General features: G+C 45.0%; 1 protein-coding gene across 1 annotated transcript in view; it reads right to left on the bottom strand.

Annotated features, from left to right (window-relative positions):
* LOC309584636 (ubiquitin-conjugating enzyme E2 R2) overlaps positions 1–15846 on the bottom strand; it is a 213350-nt gene extending 197504 nt beyond the window's left edge. The window contains exon 1 of the mRNA XM_082300778.1: positions 15648–15846. Coding sequence (XP_082156904.1) covers positions 15648–15824 — 177 coding nt within the window. The 5' untranslated portion in view covers positions 15825–15846. The remainder of the gene's footprint in view (positions 1–15647) is intronic.
* Positions 15847–17580: the final 1734 nt, after the last annotated feature.

The raw sequence follows: 17580 nt of genomic DNA, 5'->3' as shown, positions 1-17580 counted from the left end.
ATCATCTTGTGGATGGGAATCACAGCATCTCGAGTTGTCCGGTACTGCTGGCGATGCACTGTCGAGGTAGCAATTGGTACTCTTTGTTCTTCCACCTTCAGAAGGCCGACTGCAGACGGGTTCTCTGATAGCCCAGGCAAAGTGTTCAATTGCTTAATGCCCTCTGTCCCCACGGCAGCTATTCCAAAAGCCCACCTGAGTCCCTCTGGGTCTCTAAAATACCCGTTCCGGAGGAAGTCTATGCCCAAAATACACGGGGCCTCTGGGCCAGTCACAATGAGATGTTTCTTCCACTCATTTCCAGTCAGGCTCACCTCAGCTTCCACCAAGGTTAAATTTTGTGATCCACCTGTTACACCAGAAATAGAAACAGATTCTACCCCCACATGCTGTGATGGGATTATTGTACATTTCACACCAGTGTCAACCAAGGCATCATATCTTTGTGGTTCTGATGTACCAGGCCAGCAAATCCACACAGTCCAAAAAACACGGTTTTCCCTGGCCTCTACCTGGCTAGAGGCAGGGCCCCTCTATGCCTGGTTATCCTTCTTTCCCTGGGCCTGTATCTTAGAGGTTCCTTCATGGGAATTGGACATGCCATCGTCTTTTCCATCATTTCCAGCAGTTTGGCTACAGGCAACTGGAGCTACTTCCTTTTTTGGTAGATCCTCCTTTCTGAGACTTGCGGTCCTTCAATTCACACACTCGTGCTGCCAGAGCAGAAGTGGGTTGTCCACCCCACTTCCTCATGTTTTCCCCACTGTCACACAGGAAATTCCACAGCTCACTTCGTGGGATATACCTTCTCTCTGGGGAATGTCCACAGAGAAGGCACTCTTTAATCTCCTGGTGATTCCTTTCCATCTTATCTTCCATTTTCTGCATACGTGTTTCCACAGCTGTGATTCTTGCATGTGTTGGGCCATGCACAGAGTCTGCATATGCTCGGAGCTTCACTGCCATATCCTGCACGGTCTCATTTGCACCGTAGTCCGGTTTCATTATTGCTAAAGCAGAAGCGTATTCTGGTGGCCCAAGCTGTATGAGTTTTCGCCACATGTATGGAATAACTCTGGCCCGGTCTGGACTTCTCAATCCTGGGTCATTTGTGAAGATAACCTCTACCACCCCTAGTTCTCTCAGGCGCTGGATCCCTTGTTCTATGGTCTTCCACTGGGTTTGCTGCATGTAGAGATCATCTCCGCACATATATCTTTCAGCCACGCCTGTCAAAACCCGCCTCCAAAGACTGGTAGAATCAGCCCCCCTTTTCATCACTTGGTCATTCACTGGATCATGTGACAGGGATCCCAAATGCCTCACTTCAGCACCGTCCAGCATCACATCATCACCTGCCGCATCCCAAATACGGACCATCCAACTTATTATGGATTCATCGGACCGTCGGGTGTAATCCTTTTTTAGGCTGTGAAGGTCCTTTATGGACATGGACTCAGTAATGGTTTCTGTGCCTGAGTCCGTTGGTGGTTTTGAGGTTCCTTCCCCTTCATCTTTTGAGGTCCCTTCCCCTGCAGCATCATCATCTTTCACTGGGCGATCAGTTTTGGTTGTGTGCTTTTTCCTCGTGACAGGAGCCACTGTCAGTGGCTTAGACTCTCCAGTCTGGTTTGGGCTTGCTGTCTGGTTTATGTGCAGCCTGAGTGACTGGGGTGTCTGCAGGCTTTGCTGATTTATCTTCCTGCCTCTCTACCTTTACCTGCTGCAGTGTGCGATAGGCATATGCCAAAGCCCAACATATTGCAAGGAGCTCGTTCTCATTGGAATTGTCATTGTATTTCTCTTTCAGATATTTTGCCACCTCAGCTGGTTTCTGAACTTGTTCAGGGGGGAACTTGCAAACCATTGGGTCAGAGAATTTCTTCAGGATTTGGCCGATATCCTCCCATTCCCCACACCACTCAGGATGTTCCACCTCTGGGTCAGGTGTCTCATCAGTCACCCTGGAAATCTGAGCTCTTATTCTAGACAAGCTGCGAGACATACAGAGCACATAGAGGAAGCTTACCAGATTAAATACCAGGAGGGTGGTCTCTTTAACATCCAGGGGAAACTGAACATTCTCAAAAGATGACCTATCAAATTTAAAGGGAAGGGAAACCCCATCTCCTCCTCCTCTAACAATCTGGGTGCAATTACTAATAAATTCCCAAAACAGGCTACTGAAGCTAGGACTGGGGTTAGGACGGAGAAACCACTTATCATACACAGTATGAACAGCTGCCTGTACCTCTGTCAACTTCTTATAAATCATTATCACCGAGCACAAGATAGAAATCCTGATTCGTCTCCCTGCTCTGTAAAATTTACATATCAGGGACAAGATTGGAGCAAGTTGTGGATAGGCAAACAACCCTAGGGACCAAAAAAAAACCAGTACCTCAATGAAGCCTAAGGACCAAAAAGACATGAGTACATCAAGACAGAGAGACATTATGAACTCAACCAACATGGTGATTACTTTACTCCAACACAGAATAAGTAAATTCAAACCAAAATGTAATTAGCACAGGTTTTTTTTTTTTCCACTTTCCTTCGAGCCTCACGTTGGGCGCCACTAAATTTGTTCCGGTTTGGCCAAATTTAGAAATATACCTCTGAGAGAAGGTACAAACCCCTTCCCCCCCCCAGGTTCGGGAAAAAATAAATTTTCCTCGAAGGAAAGTGAAGGAGATAAAACTATTTATTTACCAAACACACGGGAAAAGGAAAATAAGGCTAAATAATAAAATCTTTCGCTGTGGAGGAAAAACCTGGGAAAGTGTTAGAGTCCTCCCTTTGGTCTCCTCGGAGCTGGGGCTTGGGCCAGGGCCAGGCCCTCTGTGCCCGATGCAAAGTCCTCCCGATGTGCTCTGAGGTTGAAAGCAGTCCAGTAGGAAAGGGAGAAAATCCGGAATTCCAGAGAAGGAAAAAGCAAAATCCAGCTCTCAGTCTCTCTCCGGAGAACAAGAAACTGGAAAACAACTGGCCAAAAGCTCACTGGAAAGCAGCAAGCCGGGTGCTTCCTCGCTCCCCTGCCGCAGCTGGGGGGGGGGAAAAAGTCACTATCTCTACTTGACCTTGAACAAGCCGCAAACTGCTTTGAAAAAATTTTGCTCAGTTTTTCCTTCCCCCTCTCAGGCTCAGTTTAGAGGCGCAGAAAAGCACAAAAATTAATTTCTGGGCATAAGCAGCAATATGGGATACACATCATAAGGTCACCCCAAGACACATGGGAAATTCTTCAAGGATAAATGCTGCTTGAGTTTCCAGTGGGCAGGTCCTCAGACAGAATGGAAGGTGCTGATGTTACTTCCTATCCTCTTGAAGGGACCTGCGGTTCATCATATTTACAACAAGTGAGCAACGAGTACCATGACCAGAACTAGAGGGGCCCTGCCTCCAGCCAGGTGGAGGAAAGGGACAATCGGATCTATTGGACTGTGTGGATCCAATGGCCTGGCACATCAGACCCACAGGAGTATAAGGCTTTAGTTGACACTGGTGCACAATGTACCCTGATGCCATCAAGATATAGTGGGGCAGAATCCACCTCTTTTTCTGGGGTGACAGGGGCATCTCAACAGCTGACTTGTACTGGAAGCTGAACTGAGCCTGGCTGGGAATGAATGGCAAAAACACCCCATTGTGCCTGGCCCAGAGGCCCCATGTATCGTTGGCATAGATTACCTCAGGAGAGGGTATTTCAAGGACCCAAAAGGGCATTGTTGGGCTTTTGGAATAGCTACTGTGGAGACAGAGGAAATTAGGCAGCTGAATACCTTGCCTGGTCTCTCAGAGGACCCTTCTGCTGTGGAACTGCAGAGGGTCGAAGAACAACAGGTACTGATGACTTGCAATACATTGATGACATCATATGGGGCAACACAGCAGAGGATGCTTTTGAGAAAGGGGAGAAGATAATCCATACCCTTCTGAAGGCCAGTGTTGGGGTTTTGGGAGTTCCCCTTCTGGTTTTTTCCCTCTTGAGGAATTTTCCCCATATATGTTGCTGGGGCGACAAATTGCTGGGTACTTGGGGAGGACAAAGGACCTAGCCACTGAAGGTGTGGTCCAACAGGCTACTCTCTTTCACCTGGGTGTGTGGGCAGTTGGTGCTCAGAGTTCAGAGGGAGGGAGAGGCTGCTGCCATCTCATCAGCACTGCAGTCTTTCTGCTCTCAGCTGCCTTCTTTCTACCAGAGAAACCCCGGGATTCCCAAACCCACCTTTCCCTGCCCCCACCGCTGCATTCGTGCCTTCGCTACTCTGTAGCCCCCACACGTCCTGCCTGCCAAGACCTCCCAGGGTTTCCCACTGCAGCTCCGCAGTTTGATCCATCTCGTGTGCCACCCAGGATTTGTGCTCATCCCTGCTGTTCCAGCCTGCTGTTCCCGAGGGTCTAGCTGGACACCAGGATCGGCTGCCATGGGGGTTTGTGAAGCCTTTGTTCCACCCCTTCCCGGGACCCCAAGCCACCATTGCTGCATGCTCCCCGAGATCGCTCTGGAGCGCCCCCTGCAGCTGCGGGGGAACCATCGCATCTGCCCTGCTCACCAGGAGCCGCCAGCAGCCCTGCCGGCTGCAACAGTAACTGCACCCATGGGGAAAGGGCCTGACAGCCAAGAAGGCTGGCACTGGGTTTGTGGTTCTGTTTGCTGTTACTGCCATAGATATTGCTGTTTGTTTGCCTTGTTATACATATATATATAATAGTAAAGAACTGTTATTCCTATTCCTCATATCTTTGCCTGAAAGCCCCTTAATTTCAAAATTATAATAATTCGGAGGAAAGGGGGTTGCATTTTTTTTTCATTTCAAGGGAGACTCCTGCCTTCCTTGGCAGACACCTGTCTTTCAAATCAAGACAGCCAGTTTTGCCATAAAGCAAAGTTAGGTCAAGGGATCCGCCCAGAAAATTCAGTTTTTAGGAGTAAAATAGCAAGATGGAACAGTACAATAGACTGGTAAAAACTGCATTGAAAGCAATAGGTGGTAGGACCTTCAAACATTGGGATCTACATTTAGCAAAGGCCACCTGGTTAGTTAACACTAGAGGCTCTACCAATCGAGCTGGCCCCGCCCAATGAAAACATCCACATGCATATGAGGAATGTGTTAGGGAAGACAGTTTGGAGTAGTCCTGCCTCAAGGAAAGGTAAACCCATCCATGGGATTGTTTTGCTCGAGGACCCAGGTGCACCTGGTGGGTAATGCAGAGGGATGGGGAAACACGATGTGTGCTTCAAGGGGATTTGATTTTTGGTTGAGAACAGCCTGTAATGTTGAGTTGTATAATATTGGTTACTGAATAACTCTGCCACTGTATGTCATAACTCCCATGGACAATGAGAATGGACTGCTCCAGATACACTAGTCATGAGCTCCTGCTGCAGCAACCAGCTGATAGCACACCAGCCCTCCTTCCCTGGAAGACATCTAGGACAGATAGAACCCAGAGTCATGGACTAAATGAACTGAACAGACATCTTAGAAGGACAGCCATTGACTAAGGGAATGATACCCATGCTTGTGTGTGTATATATACATGTATAAATATATATATATATATATTAGGAAGTTGCAGGATCTGGACATGATATAGATGGTATAGAATAAGGGGTAGATAATGTCCTGGTTCCAGCCAGGACAAGGTTAATTTTCGCAGCAGCCAGGAGGGGCATAGCCAGGACCCTGAGGTTATTAGATACCACCTCATGCCATGTGCAGGAGAGATGGAGGGCAGTGGCATTTTTCTCTCTGTTATTAGTATTGTTGCTGTTACTATTCATTTTCTTATTTCATTGCTGTTTCTAGTAAATTGTTCATTTCACAACCCATGATCTTTTTGTGCCTTCAATTCTCCTCTCCATCCCACCACAGGAGGAGGGAGCAAGCAGCGCATGGTCTGAGGTGTTTCAGTGAGAACAATAAATTGGGGAATACCATACCTAAATGACAACAACTGGTCTTTCAAAGAAGTGACAAAGAATTCTCTATAGAGGACTTGTTAACATGACTAGTTGCCTCAAGAAACAGCCATTTGACACTGTTCAAATTCAATAGATGATGGTAATGTTTCTTCTGTTGTATAAATCCAAATTTTTAACAAAAATTGAGCTTCAATGCCTTTTTTCTGCTTAGCATTTTGAATAACTTATGGTCACAAAAAAACCCCCACAACACGTGAGAGATTAGGCAGAGATCTCACTGAAGTAGCTATATCATTAAGAACTGACAAAGCCTTCATCAAACATTTGTGTATGGGCATTTTGTTACCACATTAATGACAAATTAGAAGGGATTTAGGTAATAGCTACAAGACACTCGAAAGGTACAAAAGAAGCCTTAACCTCTCAAGCTTAACGCATCACTGAAAGGCATTCAGCTATGGTGGCACAAGTATTGGCACAGTTAATATTCTGCAAGAGAAGTAATTGGGAGTACAGAGATGAAATTCAGTTTTTGTCAATACATTTTAACATGCCCATTCTTTTAATAAAGGTGAGTGCTGTCACAGATAGTTATTCTAGCCACGTTCAGAAAACATTTGCACACCAGTGTAGTTTATACTCATGAATTAGAGGGTTATACAAGCAGACTTTATGCAAGACCAAATGCATATTCACAGAATGCATTTTAAGTCAAGGCTACTCCATTGCAATGGCTTTTGTTTTGACAAGGCCAAAGAGGGTGCTGCAAAAGAGAATATTATTCACAGCCTTTGCCTAGGTCTGACAGCAAAAGGTTTCTAGCTGTAGAGATGCCTAAGGATTAATTTAAAACCAAACATTTTTGCACAATGTATATCACACAAGAATTGACCCAAGTGGAACGATTGACTAAACATTGGTCCTTACACTGTTCCAATACTCTGGCAAAGAGTTTTGCATCTTAACACCTCCAAATATTTTGCTACAATGTATATGAAAACATATGCCTTAAATACTTTAACTAGGATACATAACTTGGAGAAGAGTCATAGCTACTGCAAACATGTCCCTACTGCTATCAACTTAAGGTTCTTCTCCCAAGCAAAAGCCTTTTACCCAAATTTCTCAATTACTTGTATCATTTTAAGAGAAAAAAACCAGCCCAGTGGAAACTCATCATGTCATGTTTTAGTACTAAAACCTTAAGGAGTAAGACACAGCCTGCTTGCCAGGCAGCCTTCTCTGGCATTAACAAATACTACAGTATCTGAAAGTGTCACCCACTTAAGACAGCCCTTTTACATCCCCCTTGTTCTCCATGTGATGGCCTCATTAAAAAAATCCCAAACATGCAGAAAGTCTGAAGATGACATTTCTTCAAGTCAAGCAAGATCCCAAAATATCATACATGCATTCCAATTCAGTAGCTTTATCATTTTTCTCCTATTTGTAGGCCACTTAGGGCAGATATTTACGCATTTAAAATATTTCAGAAAGTATGGAGATAGGCAATCAATTTGGCTCATCTTGGCTACTAGTGCTTTGAGGGAAGGTACACAGTGCCAAATTACTATTAAACTGATCTGGTGAGATGAGATATTCTCATTCAGTCACTACCACAAAAGCTTAGTAATTGCAATTCTTCTAACTCAAAATGCTGGATAAAACACGTTTTAAAAAATGAAGTAGCACTCTGGAAATAGGAAGCTAATTTTGTGTATGTGCATGTATATGCACACATCTGATGACACGCAGCCCAAATTATAAGAGGACATGGTATATTATGAGTCACATGACCTCTAGTCCAGCCACACTGCAGTCCATGTGTAACTGCTACATTTCCAACTTAGTTACACTTCAGTTCAAGATAAAATCTCCACTGTTTAGTCTATATGTCTTGGTGTGATTTTATGATAATACTGTATTCCCCTATCGCCTGCTTATTGCCCAGAAATGGGCCCCGCAGCTTTAAGCTGGGTTCATAAGAGTGGGGAGAGAAACTGGGCAAATTCCTCAGCGTGGTTTGTGTTCAACGACTCACACACACTCCCCTGCTTCTCACCGCTGCAGAGCTGAGGGAGCACCTTCCTGCTTTTAGCTAGCATGTTAGCTGAGGCAAGAAGTTTTCCCAGGACTGCATACTGAAATCCTCCGGAACGTCTTCTTCTTCTGGAACTGTTCGACCTAGCTGTTGTCCTGGGGTGACTGTAGGATACTATATTCCCTATCGCCTGCTCTATGCCAGACATGAGTTCTGTACCTTTAAGAGGGGAGGAGGGAAGCCGGTGGAATTCTTTCGGCAGTCTGTGTTCAAAAACACAGATAACTCACTCGCTCTTCTCCCCACCTCTCCCTCTCGGCTCTCTGCAGCAGGGAAGAGTTGCATTCTTGTCTTGGGGTGACTTTATGATGTGTATCCCCTATCGCTGCCCCATGCCCAGAAATTAATTTTGTACCTTTCTATGCCTTTAAACTGAGCCTGAGAGGGGGGAGGAAAAACTGAGCAAAACTTTTTCAAAGCAGTTTGCAGCTTGTTCAAGGTCACACAGAGATAGAGACTTTTTTTTTTCCAGCTGTGGCAGGAGAGCGAGAGGGAAGGGAAGCACCCAGCTTACTGTCCTTTCCAGCCAGCTTTCAGCAGGTTTTTTTCCCCAGCTCCTTTTCCTCCGGAGAGTTGAACTTTTGTTTTCCTGGGACTTGGGGTTTGTTTTTTTTTTTCTTTTCTCTCTGCTGGACTGTTTCAACATCGGAATACATTGGGAGGACTTTTCCACCAAGGCCTTGGCCCTGGAGGTGGGCCCACCACCCCGTCCCAGCTCCAAGGAGGGGGTGAGAGAGATCTACAGAAGGACTCTGAAATTTTCCCAGGTTTCTCTCAGCAGATCGAGAGGTTTTATTATTTAGCATTATTATCCTTTTCCTGTGTGTTTGTTAAATAAATAGTTTTTATCTCTTTCACTTTCCTTCAAGGAAAATTTATTTTTTCCTAAACCTGGTGGGGGAGGGATGGTTATAGCCTGCCTTCTCTCAGAGGATATATTTCTAGATTTGGCCAAACCGGCACAATTCTCTTGCTTTTTAGCTAGCTTCTTGTTCATTAGCTGAAGCAAGGAGTTTTCCTGGGACTGTGGCTTCTTCTTTTTCCTTCTGGAACTGTTCAGCAACACCAGAACATCACCGGGAGGCCCTACACCGTGGCCCAGAGGGGCCCACGCTGCACCCCAGCTCTGGAGAGAGCAAAGCCACACCTACAGAAAGGACTCAGGTTTTCTTCACAGCGAGAGGTTTTATTATTTAATATTATTAATTCTTTTTGGTGCCTGCATGCACCCTGCTTGTTAAATAAACAGGGTTTTTTTCACTTTCCTCCGAGAAAAATTCTTTCCAAACCTGGTGGGGGAGGGGCTGCTGAAACCTGCCTTCTATCAGAGCAAGTTCATTTCGGACATTTCCTCCAAATTTGTCTAAAACCGGGACAGCTGAGATCCGAGAACCAGATCATCGGACCTCATAAACTGGCAAGAAGACTGTGGGGACGCTGCAGCCCAGCCTTGTGCCTCAGGAGGGGCTGAGCCAGATACAGACAGAACTCTAAAACCACCAGCTTTCGCCACATCAAGGAGGTTTATTATGTAACATTACTTGTAGATACAAAAATGCTGCTAGCGAGGATTTTCTTGCTATTTTCTGTGAGAGACTTTTCTCTCTCACAGAAGAGGTAGCAGAGAATGTAAACAACCAAGCCACCTGCAACCTTGAAAAGTCTTGTTTATGGTATAGTAGAAAAATATTTTGACAATGGATGTTTTAGGATTTTAGCCAATCACCCCAAGAGGTGGCTGATCCTTTGTCCAATTAGACTATGAAGAAAAAAGTCTATAAAAGAGTTTGTAAAATAATTAAATCAATCAATCTTGCTGCACAATTCCTGCCTGCTGGATCTTCTCTCCTCCTCCTCCTCCCTATGGCTGCGGGACACGGTGATATACCCTAGGGCCCAGGCCAGCGGTAATAATTACTCGTTTTTTTTCTTTGCCCTGCTGGTACTCTGCTTGTTAAATAAATAGTTTTTTTCACTTTCATCCAAGAAATTCCTTTTGTATCAGTGTGGGAGGGAGTGCTGAAACCTGCCTTCTTATGAGGAGACGTTCATTACAGGATGTTTCCTCCTAAACTTTTCTCAAACTGAGACACTATACTACTCATTACTATGAATATCTGATGATGGCCATAAACTACACAGCCAAGCTGGATTTCAAAGAACAGAATTAAAGTTCTGCAAGCATTTTTTTTCTGGCATTTCCTACCCTCTAGATGTAAAATGAGCATCATGGATTACAACTAAAGTGTTATTAAAAAGAAAATACTCAGTGTGAATATATCACTATGTAAAATAACAGGCAGTGTAAACATGACTTCAGAAACAGCAAGGTAAAAACATGTTTGAGCTTTTGAGAAGTTACAGATGTGGTCCCACACTCAGACACTGGCAGAACATCACTGCAATAGCAGAGATCTTAAGGATTTACCAGGCAAACAAAATATTAAGAAAACCCTTCTAACACTAGAGAGTTAAAAGCTTCCATTAATTTCCATAATATCAACCAGATCTAAAGCTATGCACATGCTTTTAGTTATTATCTCTTGAACAGACTTGCAAGAAATTTCAAGAGGCACAAATCTTCACATTGCTCTCCAACAAAAAGTCATGTTTTATTTTACCTTATCCAAGAATCACTCTGTGCAGACTCATGGAAATAGAGCCAAACAATGAATTATGCAAACTGACAGTGCTCAATCTTTCCAAATGGAAAGCTTTCTATTTTTATCCTCATGGCAGAGGCAGGGTCTCCTCTTGCCATACAACAGGACCTAATTGCACACAATCTTCTATTCTCAGGCAGTATTAGAAGTGGAAACCATTCTCTGTGCTTCTTAGCATATGCAATATCCCTACTTGGATCAGAGGAGTCTTAGGGGAAGAGCTGGAAGCTGGCTACCATGATTACCTTGCCTGTTGCCTCCTGAAGCTAGGCAGATGTCCAGAAGAGTCTACAGTCTAGGGGGTTCTGTAGGTCCCAGAGACCCAACCATCCAAAAACCTACGTGCAACAGCAGAGTGAGGGTCAATCAGGTATTCCCCAGGCCTGAGAGTTAGAGATCATAAAGTATGCTTATGATCCATGAACCAACATCAGATGTTTCTTGCCTTCCTGCCTACAGACAGCTTCATATCTCTTTCACTTTGGAGATAGTCAACAATAGGTGATCCTATCCTACAGATAGGCAGGTTGCTTACTAGCATCAACAATACCTAAAGAAAACAAAAATAGAAGCTTAAGTACACTGAGAGAGAAGCTTTGTAGCACCTTGCAATGCAGAGGCCTGCAGAAGGCAGCTTTTATGCTCAGAGTACCACACATTTGTTCCTTGGCACCAAGAAATATTTTTGTGGAGTTAAGTGTTCTACCAGTTACAACTTCTATTTGCTTAATTTTAAGCTCTCTAGAAAGCATCCTATAACACCAAAACTTTTAAACATGGTGCTCATACTTGCCATCAGTTATCTGTAAGTTCCATATCAATTCACTGCTCTGAAAAAAAATGATTCTCACATATTGCAAGTTGCTTTAAAATCAAAACAAATCACTTGGAAGAAACTGAGATCCAACAACACAGAACTCTAAGCAGCACACAGTTAACAAGTTACAAAAAGCAGGAAAAACAATGTCTTAATGAGTATTTAGCCCCCAAATTACTTGAAAAAACTAAGCATAATGCTTGGGTTCCTCCCTCCCCCATTTGTTTCAATACTTGCTTCTTCATGTAGCAAAAATACCTTATGAAATAAATTGTCCGAAGAACTACCAAACTCTAACAGTGCAGTTCATTCTTCTTGTTTCCTTGACACAGCAAACTTGGTTAAACTGTGCTTCTGGGCAGCACTACACATCTAATAATGAAGTTTCTATTTATATAATTTCTCACTTGCACCTTCCCTGAAATATTGGCTTCCAGCACAAGAATGGGAGGTCACCAGTGTATGAAATAACTCCTTCCTTGAGGGTGGTGATCTGGAACCTGAGCAAAGGGTTGCCCAAAACATTATTCCCAGTCACAATGAATAGCTACATAAAGTCACTAGATAAGGCAAAGATGAACAGGGATAAAGACAGCCATACAGAAACATCTGGGCTTGTGACAACCTTCACTGCAGATGTACACTTTTAGCTGATTGCATGAGGGGAGCTTGCAATTCAGGACTACTCCTATCCTTCACTGATACAAGCTGCTCTCCACAAAGTGGTTGCTTGCCTTGGACTGCTGCCCTTCCCATCTAGCTAGGAGGTCCTAAACTATGAAGTACTGCAGTAAACCTGAGCATGCTATATTAGTTTATAAAATATGCTTAGATGCTGTGCTTGAATTTTGAACAAGTCCCCAACCTTTATTGTAGACAGTACTAAGGTATTGATAATCTACCATTTAAACAAACGTTCAGGGGGACAGGTTTTCTGCTTCAATTTATCAAATACTGGTTACAGGATTAGCAGCTGAAAGCAGAATCTGTTGACATGTTGAACCAGCCTTTAACAGTAGCTCCTCTCAAAAAGGTACAGAGAACATTTCCCTCATTTCAGTTTATTCAGCTAGTTCAACAATCCAGAGATAAAGGTCATATTTATTCAAGAAAAAACAACGTGTCAAAAGGTCCAAGTGTTTCATGAGCACAAATCAAGTATTTGTATTCCCAACCAACTAACACTAACACTTTATTAAGGTCACATTAAACACAGGCTTTTCTCAAAATATTTATCCTTTAGCTTAACTAGAAGCTTTTGTACTTCTCTTCCAGTTCCTACCCTCAAACCACACCTCAAGTGGAAGAAAATTCTCAAACTCTCATTGCCACAAAGTTTAAAAAAAGTTACAGATTGTGTATTTCTAATCCTGCTTACCTAATCTTAGGAAACTAAAAAGACAAAACAAGATGAAGCTAAATATTTAATCAAGTCAAGAAATCTGAAAAACAAATCAGATGCTGATCTGAACTAGTGCTCACCTTGCATATACTATGAACATATCATAGAAGTCACCCCACAAGATTAATACCCAACTTTATTTTATTTCTAAATGATTCAGCAAGCCAAATCTAACACATCTAAAAGTTTGCCTGAAGGCCCAATACAAAGAAAGTCAACAACATCACTTCTTGGGACCACAGGACTCCTTCTCCCTAGTGACAGAACAAGGGTCTAAAAATCACTTTTCCAGTGGCTCAAAATCTAAGATGCATAACCAAAGATCAAACACTACCAAAACAAAACCCACCATGTGCAGCTCCTCATGGAGGGAAGGTGAGACAGAAACAACATATGAGAGACTTCAGCCATAATTCTTGAAGAGAATTCCTCTGCTGTGGAGGGGTGAAGGCATCACAAGACCTTCATCTCCCACTGTCAAAATAAGCATCACAGGATTGGTCAGAAGGATTTACAAGAAAGGTACAACATTTCGAGGACATAAAACACCAAAAGAGATATCACATTCATAATACTGAGGTAAGGCAACTGGCAACCTTGCCTAAAGTCTACACTAGTTAATGCACATCCCTGGATTATTTCATAGGTTGTTTCAGCTTCTTTCCAAGAACAATTACAAACACATAGTCCCCAAGCAAAACTATTTTGATCCATTGTGATTTCTTCGAAAAAAATGGATGAGTAATGTCAGTGCAGGAAGAGGCTGTCAAACCATTCAGATGTAAAAATGGCCCAATTACCAACCCAAGACTAGAGCAACTTCCTGAATAAGTAATAATGGAAGCAAGTCTAAGAATATACCTATCACACCTACACAAGCATGTCCACCAACTCATTACAAAAAGCAAGCCTTGTGCTAAAGCCTTCCCTTCCTTCTAAATAATGAAGCCAAACTGAACACAAATCTATTATTCCACATGCTACAAGTTAATTTTGGGTTTGTGGAACAAAGATCTTAAACCTTGACCCAGCATCGTGGTTTAAGCCCAGCTGGAAATTAAACACCACGCAGCCGCTTGCTCAATCCCCCCCCTCCTATCCCACTGTGGTGGAATGGGGAGGAGAATCAAAGTAAAACTTGTAGGTTGAGATAAGAACAGTTTAATAATTGAAAATAAAGTAAAATACAGTAATGGTGGTAAATGATGATGATAATAATAATAAAAAGGGAAAAAACCAAGTGATACACAATACAGTTGCTCGCCACCCGCTGACTGATGCCAGACCCCCCTCCCCCCTTCCTGAACCCAGATTGGCCACCCTTCTGGGTAACTCCCCACAGTTTATATACTGGGCATGACGTTCTAAGGTGTGGAATATCCCTTTGGTCAGTTTGGGTCACCTGTCCCGGCTGTGCTCCCTCCCAGTTTCTTTTGTGAAGCTCCTCACTGGGAGAGCATGAGAGGAGGAAAAAAAAGTCCTCGACTTAGGATAAACACAACTTAGCAAAAAACTAACACACTGGTGTGTTATTAACACCATTCTCATTCTGAATCCAAAACACAGCACTGTAACAGCTACTGAGAAGAAACTAACTCCATCCCAGTTGAATCCAGGACACCCAGAGAGGCCAAGATGCATGTCAGCCAAGCAAAGGAATCATCCAAAAATTTATTTCGGTTTGACAGAAAGCAAAGGTCATGAAATGACAGACACAGAAGCCACTACTAAAACAATAACTCTTGGGAGAAGAGAGCTGAAGGGGACATTATTTTGCTAGAGACCAAGCAGACATCAAGTGCAAAGGGGTCTGCCCGATACAACATATCTTCTGCAGGCACTATGGCTTTTCAATTGCTTCCTTTAAGAAAATACATGCACTTCCTCCTCCAATTGTTTTGAGAATTTAAGTTTCCCCCCGTTTCTGGGGCAGCAGTGCCAGATTTCTTGCTTACTGTATTTACAAGAGAACCACAAACAGATTTTTGGATTAACAGGAAGACTCAGAGATAAATGCTTTTAATTTATCTACCTTTACTAATTACGTGTTGCTGTAGCCCTTTGAAGGCTGCCCTCTAGAAGTTTGGAGAGGAAGAAAAGGAAACCAGAGAGGAAAAAAGTAATGAAAAACAGTCCTGAACTCCATGAAGTTTTGAAAAAAAAAACCTCACAGCTTTTATCTTGAGTTAGTCATCCTACAAAGGATGCTCCTACATGGCAAACAAAGCTATCAAGGGAAGCCCCTTTGAAATAAATATACACAGACTAGAGCCAAGAGAACAAACGGGGGTGAAAGGGAAGAATTTTCTCCCTGCCATGAGGTACCTGCGTTTCTTTGGGGTTAAAACAGAGAAATAACAGAATAGAGACAGCTATAACACGGCCTCCGCTTCCCAGAGGGCATCCTGAGAGAAGAGGCCCTGCAGGCCCCCAGCCAGCCTGCCCTGCAGAGCGTCCCCCCACCGCCGGCAGCGGGCGGGGAAGGGCAGCTCGCAGGGCACTATCTACGAGCGCCGAGCCGCCCTGCCTTCCCTCCTTCCGCAGGCCCCGGCCCCCTCCCGCGGAGGGCGGAGGAGTTGACAGCGGCCGCAGGCCCGCCGCGGCCCCTCCGAACCCGACAAAGAGGCCCGGCAGACGGCGAGGGGAGTGGTTGCAGGCCCCGGCGGCAGCTCGCCGGGACATCTGCGGCGGCGGGAGGCCCGGTCCGCCAGCGGAGCGAGGAAAAGCCGTACCTTGAAGTAACCGCCCTCGTAGAGGGTGTTGGGGGGCCCGAAGATCGCCACCTCCCAGTTGTAGAGGTCGGACTCGTCGACCAGGGTGATGCGGAAGCCCTCCACCGGCTCCTCCTGCAACGATTTCAGCTCCAGCATCAGCGCCTTCTGTGAGCTGCTCATCTGCTGTTGGGCCATGGTGCGGCGCGGCCCCCGCCGCCCAGGCTGCTGCTGCCGCTGCCCCGCCGCCGTCGCGCTGCCCCACAGGCCCCCCCGCCCCGCGCTGACAGCCGTCGCCGCCGCCACTTCCTTTTGTGACGGCGCCCACTCGCATCTGACCTCAGCGCGGCGCGCTGCGCCACACCAGGCCGCGCCCCGCCTCACGCCCCGCCCTTACCGGCGCACTTAAAGGGGCAGCGCTCTCCGCCACACCGTTTGTGGAGTGCGTGGGTGCGTGGTTCCTGGCGTAGCATCAGCCCTTACGGGCCAGGTCCACATCTCTCCTGAGGCAGAAGAGAAGTTGCGTGCAGAGCTATGAGTGGAATGGAGGGGGCGGTGTTCTGTGGGGGTCACGGGTGGGGCACAACCAGTCCGTGGTGCTGCACTGATAGACATTCACGGTCAAAAAAAGAGCAGCTTTTGTACAAAGGATGGGTTTTGAGGAGCGACCTTGCATGACCCAGGGTCCCCTAAAAATCCTGCAGCAACCCCCAAGCAGCAGTAGAAGAACAGGCAGTTATCTCTCCCACTGGTGTTGTTTTCACGTAGCTCCATGGATGTGTGAGGCGCTACAGGCAGAAAATGCAGTTTCAATCCTTCCTCCCATTTTTGGATATGGTTAAGGGAGAAAAATGTTTGCGGAGGTGGCAAGGTACATCGACCTGTGAATGTGAGCAAGCACCTCAGACCATGCTTGTGATCTCCTATTCCTTAGAATATGTTTTAGAATAGAATAGCATATACTAGCATAGTTCAGTTGGAAGGGACCTACAATGATCGTCTAGTCCAACTGCCTGACCACTTCAGGGCTGATCCAAAGTTAAAGCATTTTAATACCCAAATGCCTCTTAAACACTGACAGACATGGAGCATCAACCACCTCTCTAGGAAACCTGTTCTGATGTCTGTCCACTTTCTCTGCAAGTAAATGCTTCCAAATGTCAAGTCTAAACCTCCCCGATGCAGTTTTGAACCTTTCCCACAGTTCCTGCTGTATACCAGGGAGAAGAGCTCATCACCTCCCTCTCCACTTCCCCTCCTCAGGAAGCTGCAGAGAGCCACAAGGTCACAGAATCACAGAATGAACTAGGTTGAAAAAGACCTTTGAGATCAAGTCCAACCTATGACCTAACCTAACACCTCCTCATCAACTAAACTATGGCACTGAGTGCCACGTCCAGTCTTTTTTTAAACATGTCCAGGGATGGTGACTCCACCACCTCCCTGGGCAGATGACTCCATTGCCCAATCACTCTTTCAGTGAAGAATTTTTTTCTGACGTTGTCATGGTTTGACACTGGCCAAAGCCAGGCACTCACGAAAACCATTCACTCATTCTCCTCTGCTATAGTTGAGCAGAGGATGGGGGGAAAAAAACCAAAGGGCTCATGAGTTGCGATAAGGATTAGGAGAAAAACACTCTAAGGGCAAAACAGGTTCAAACTTAAATGGGATAAAGTAAATTTATTATTAACAGAGACAGAGGAGGATAACGAGGAATAAAATAAGCCTTTAAAACACCTTTCCCCTCCCCTCCCCCCCCCCCCCCAGCCCCTCCCTCCTTCCCACTGACAGTGCAGGGAGACAGGGCATGAGGGTTCTGGTCAGTTTCTTACTCGAAAAATCTTTCTTCAGTTCGCTTAGGGAAAAGAGTTTCTTTCTTTCTGCTGTGCCGTGGGGTCCTTCCCACGGGAGACAGTTCTCTATGAACTTCTCCAACATGATTCTAATTTTC

The sequence above is a fragment of the Coloeus monedula genome (assembly GCF_965178545.1).
Source record: "Coloeus monedula genome assembly, chromosome: W".
Taxonomy (NCBI): Eukaryota; Metazoa; Chordata; class Aves; order Passeriformes; family Corvidae; genus Coloeus; species Coloeus monedula.
This window is presented reverse-complemented; position numbering and strand designations above follow the sequence as displayed.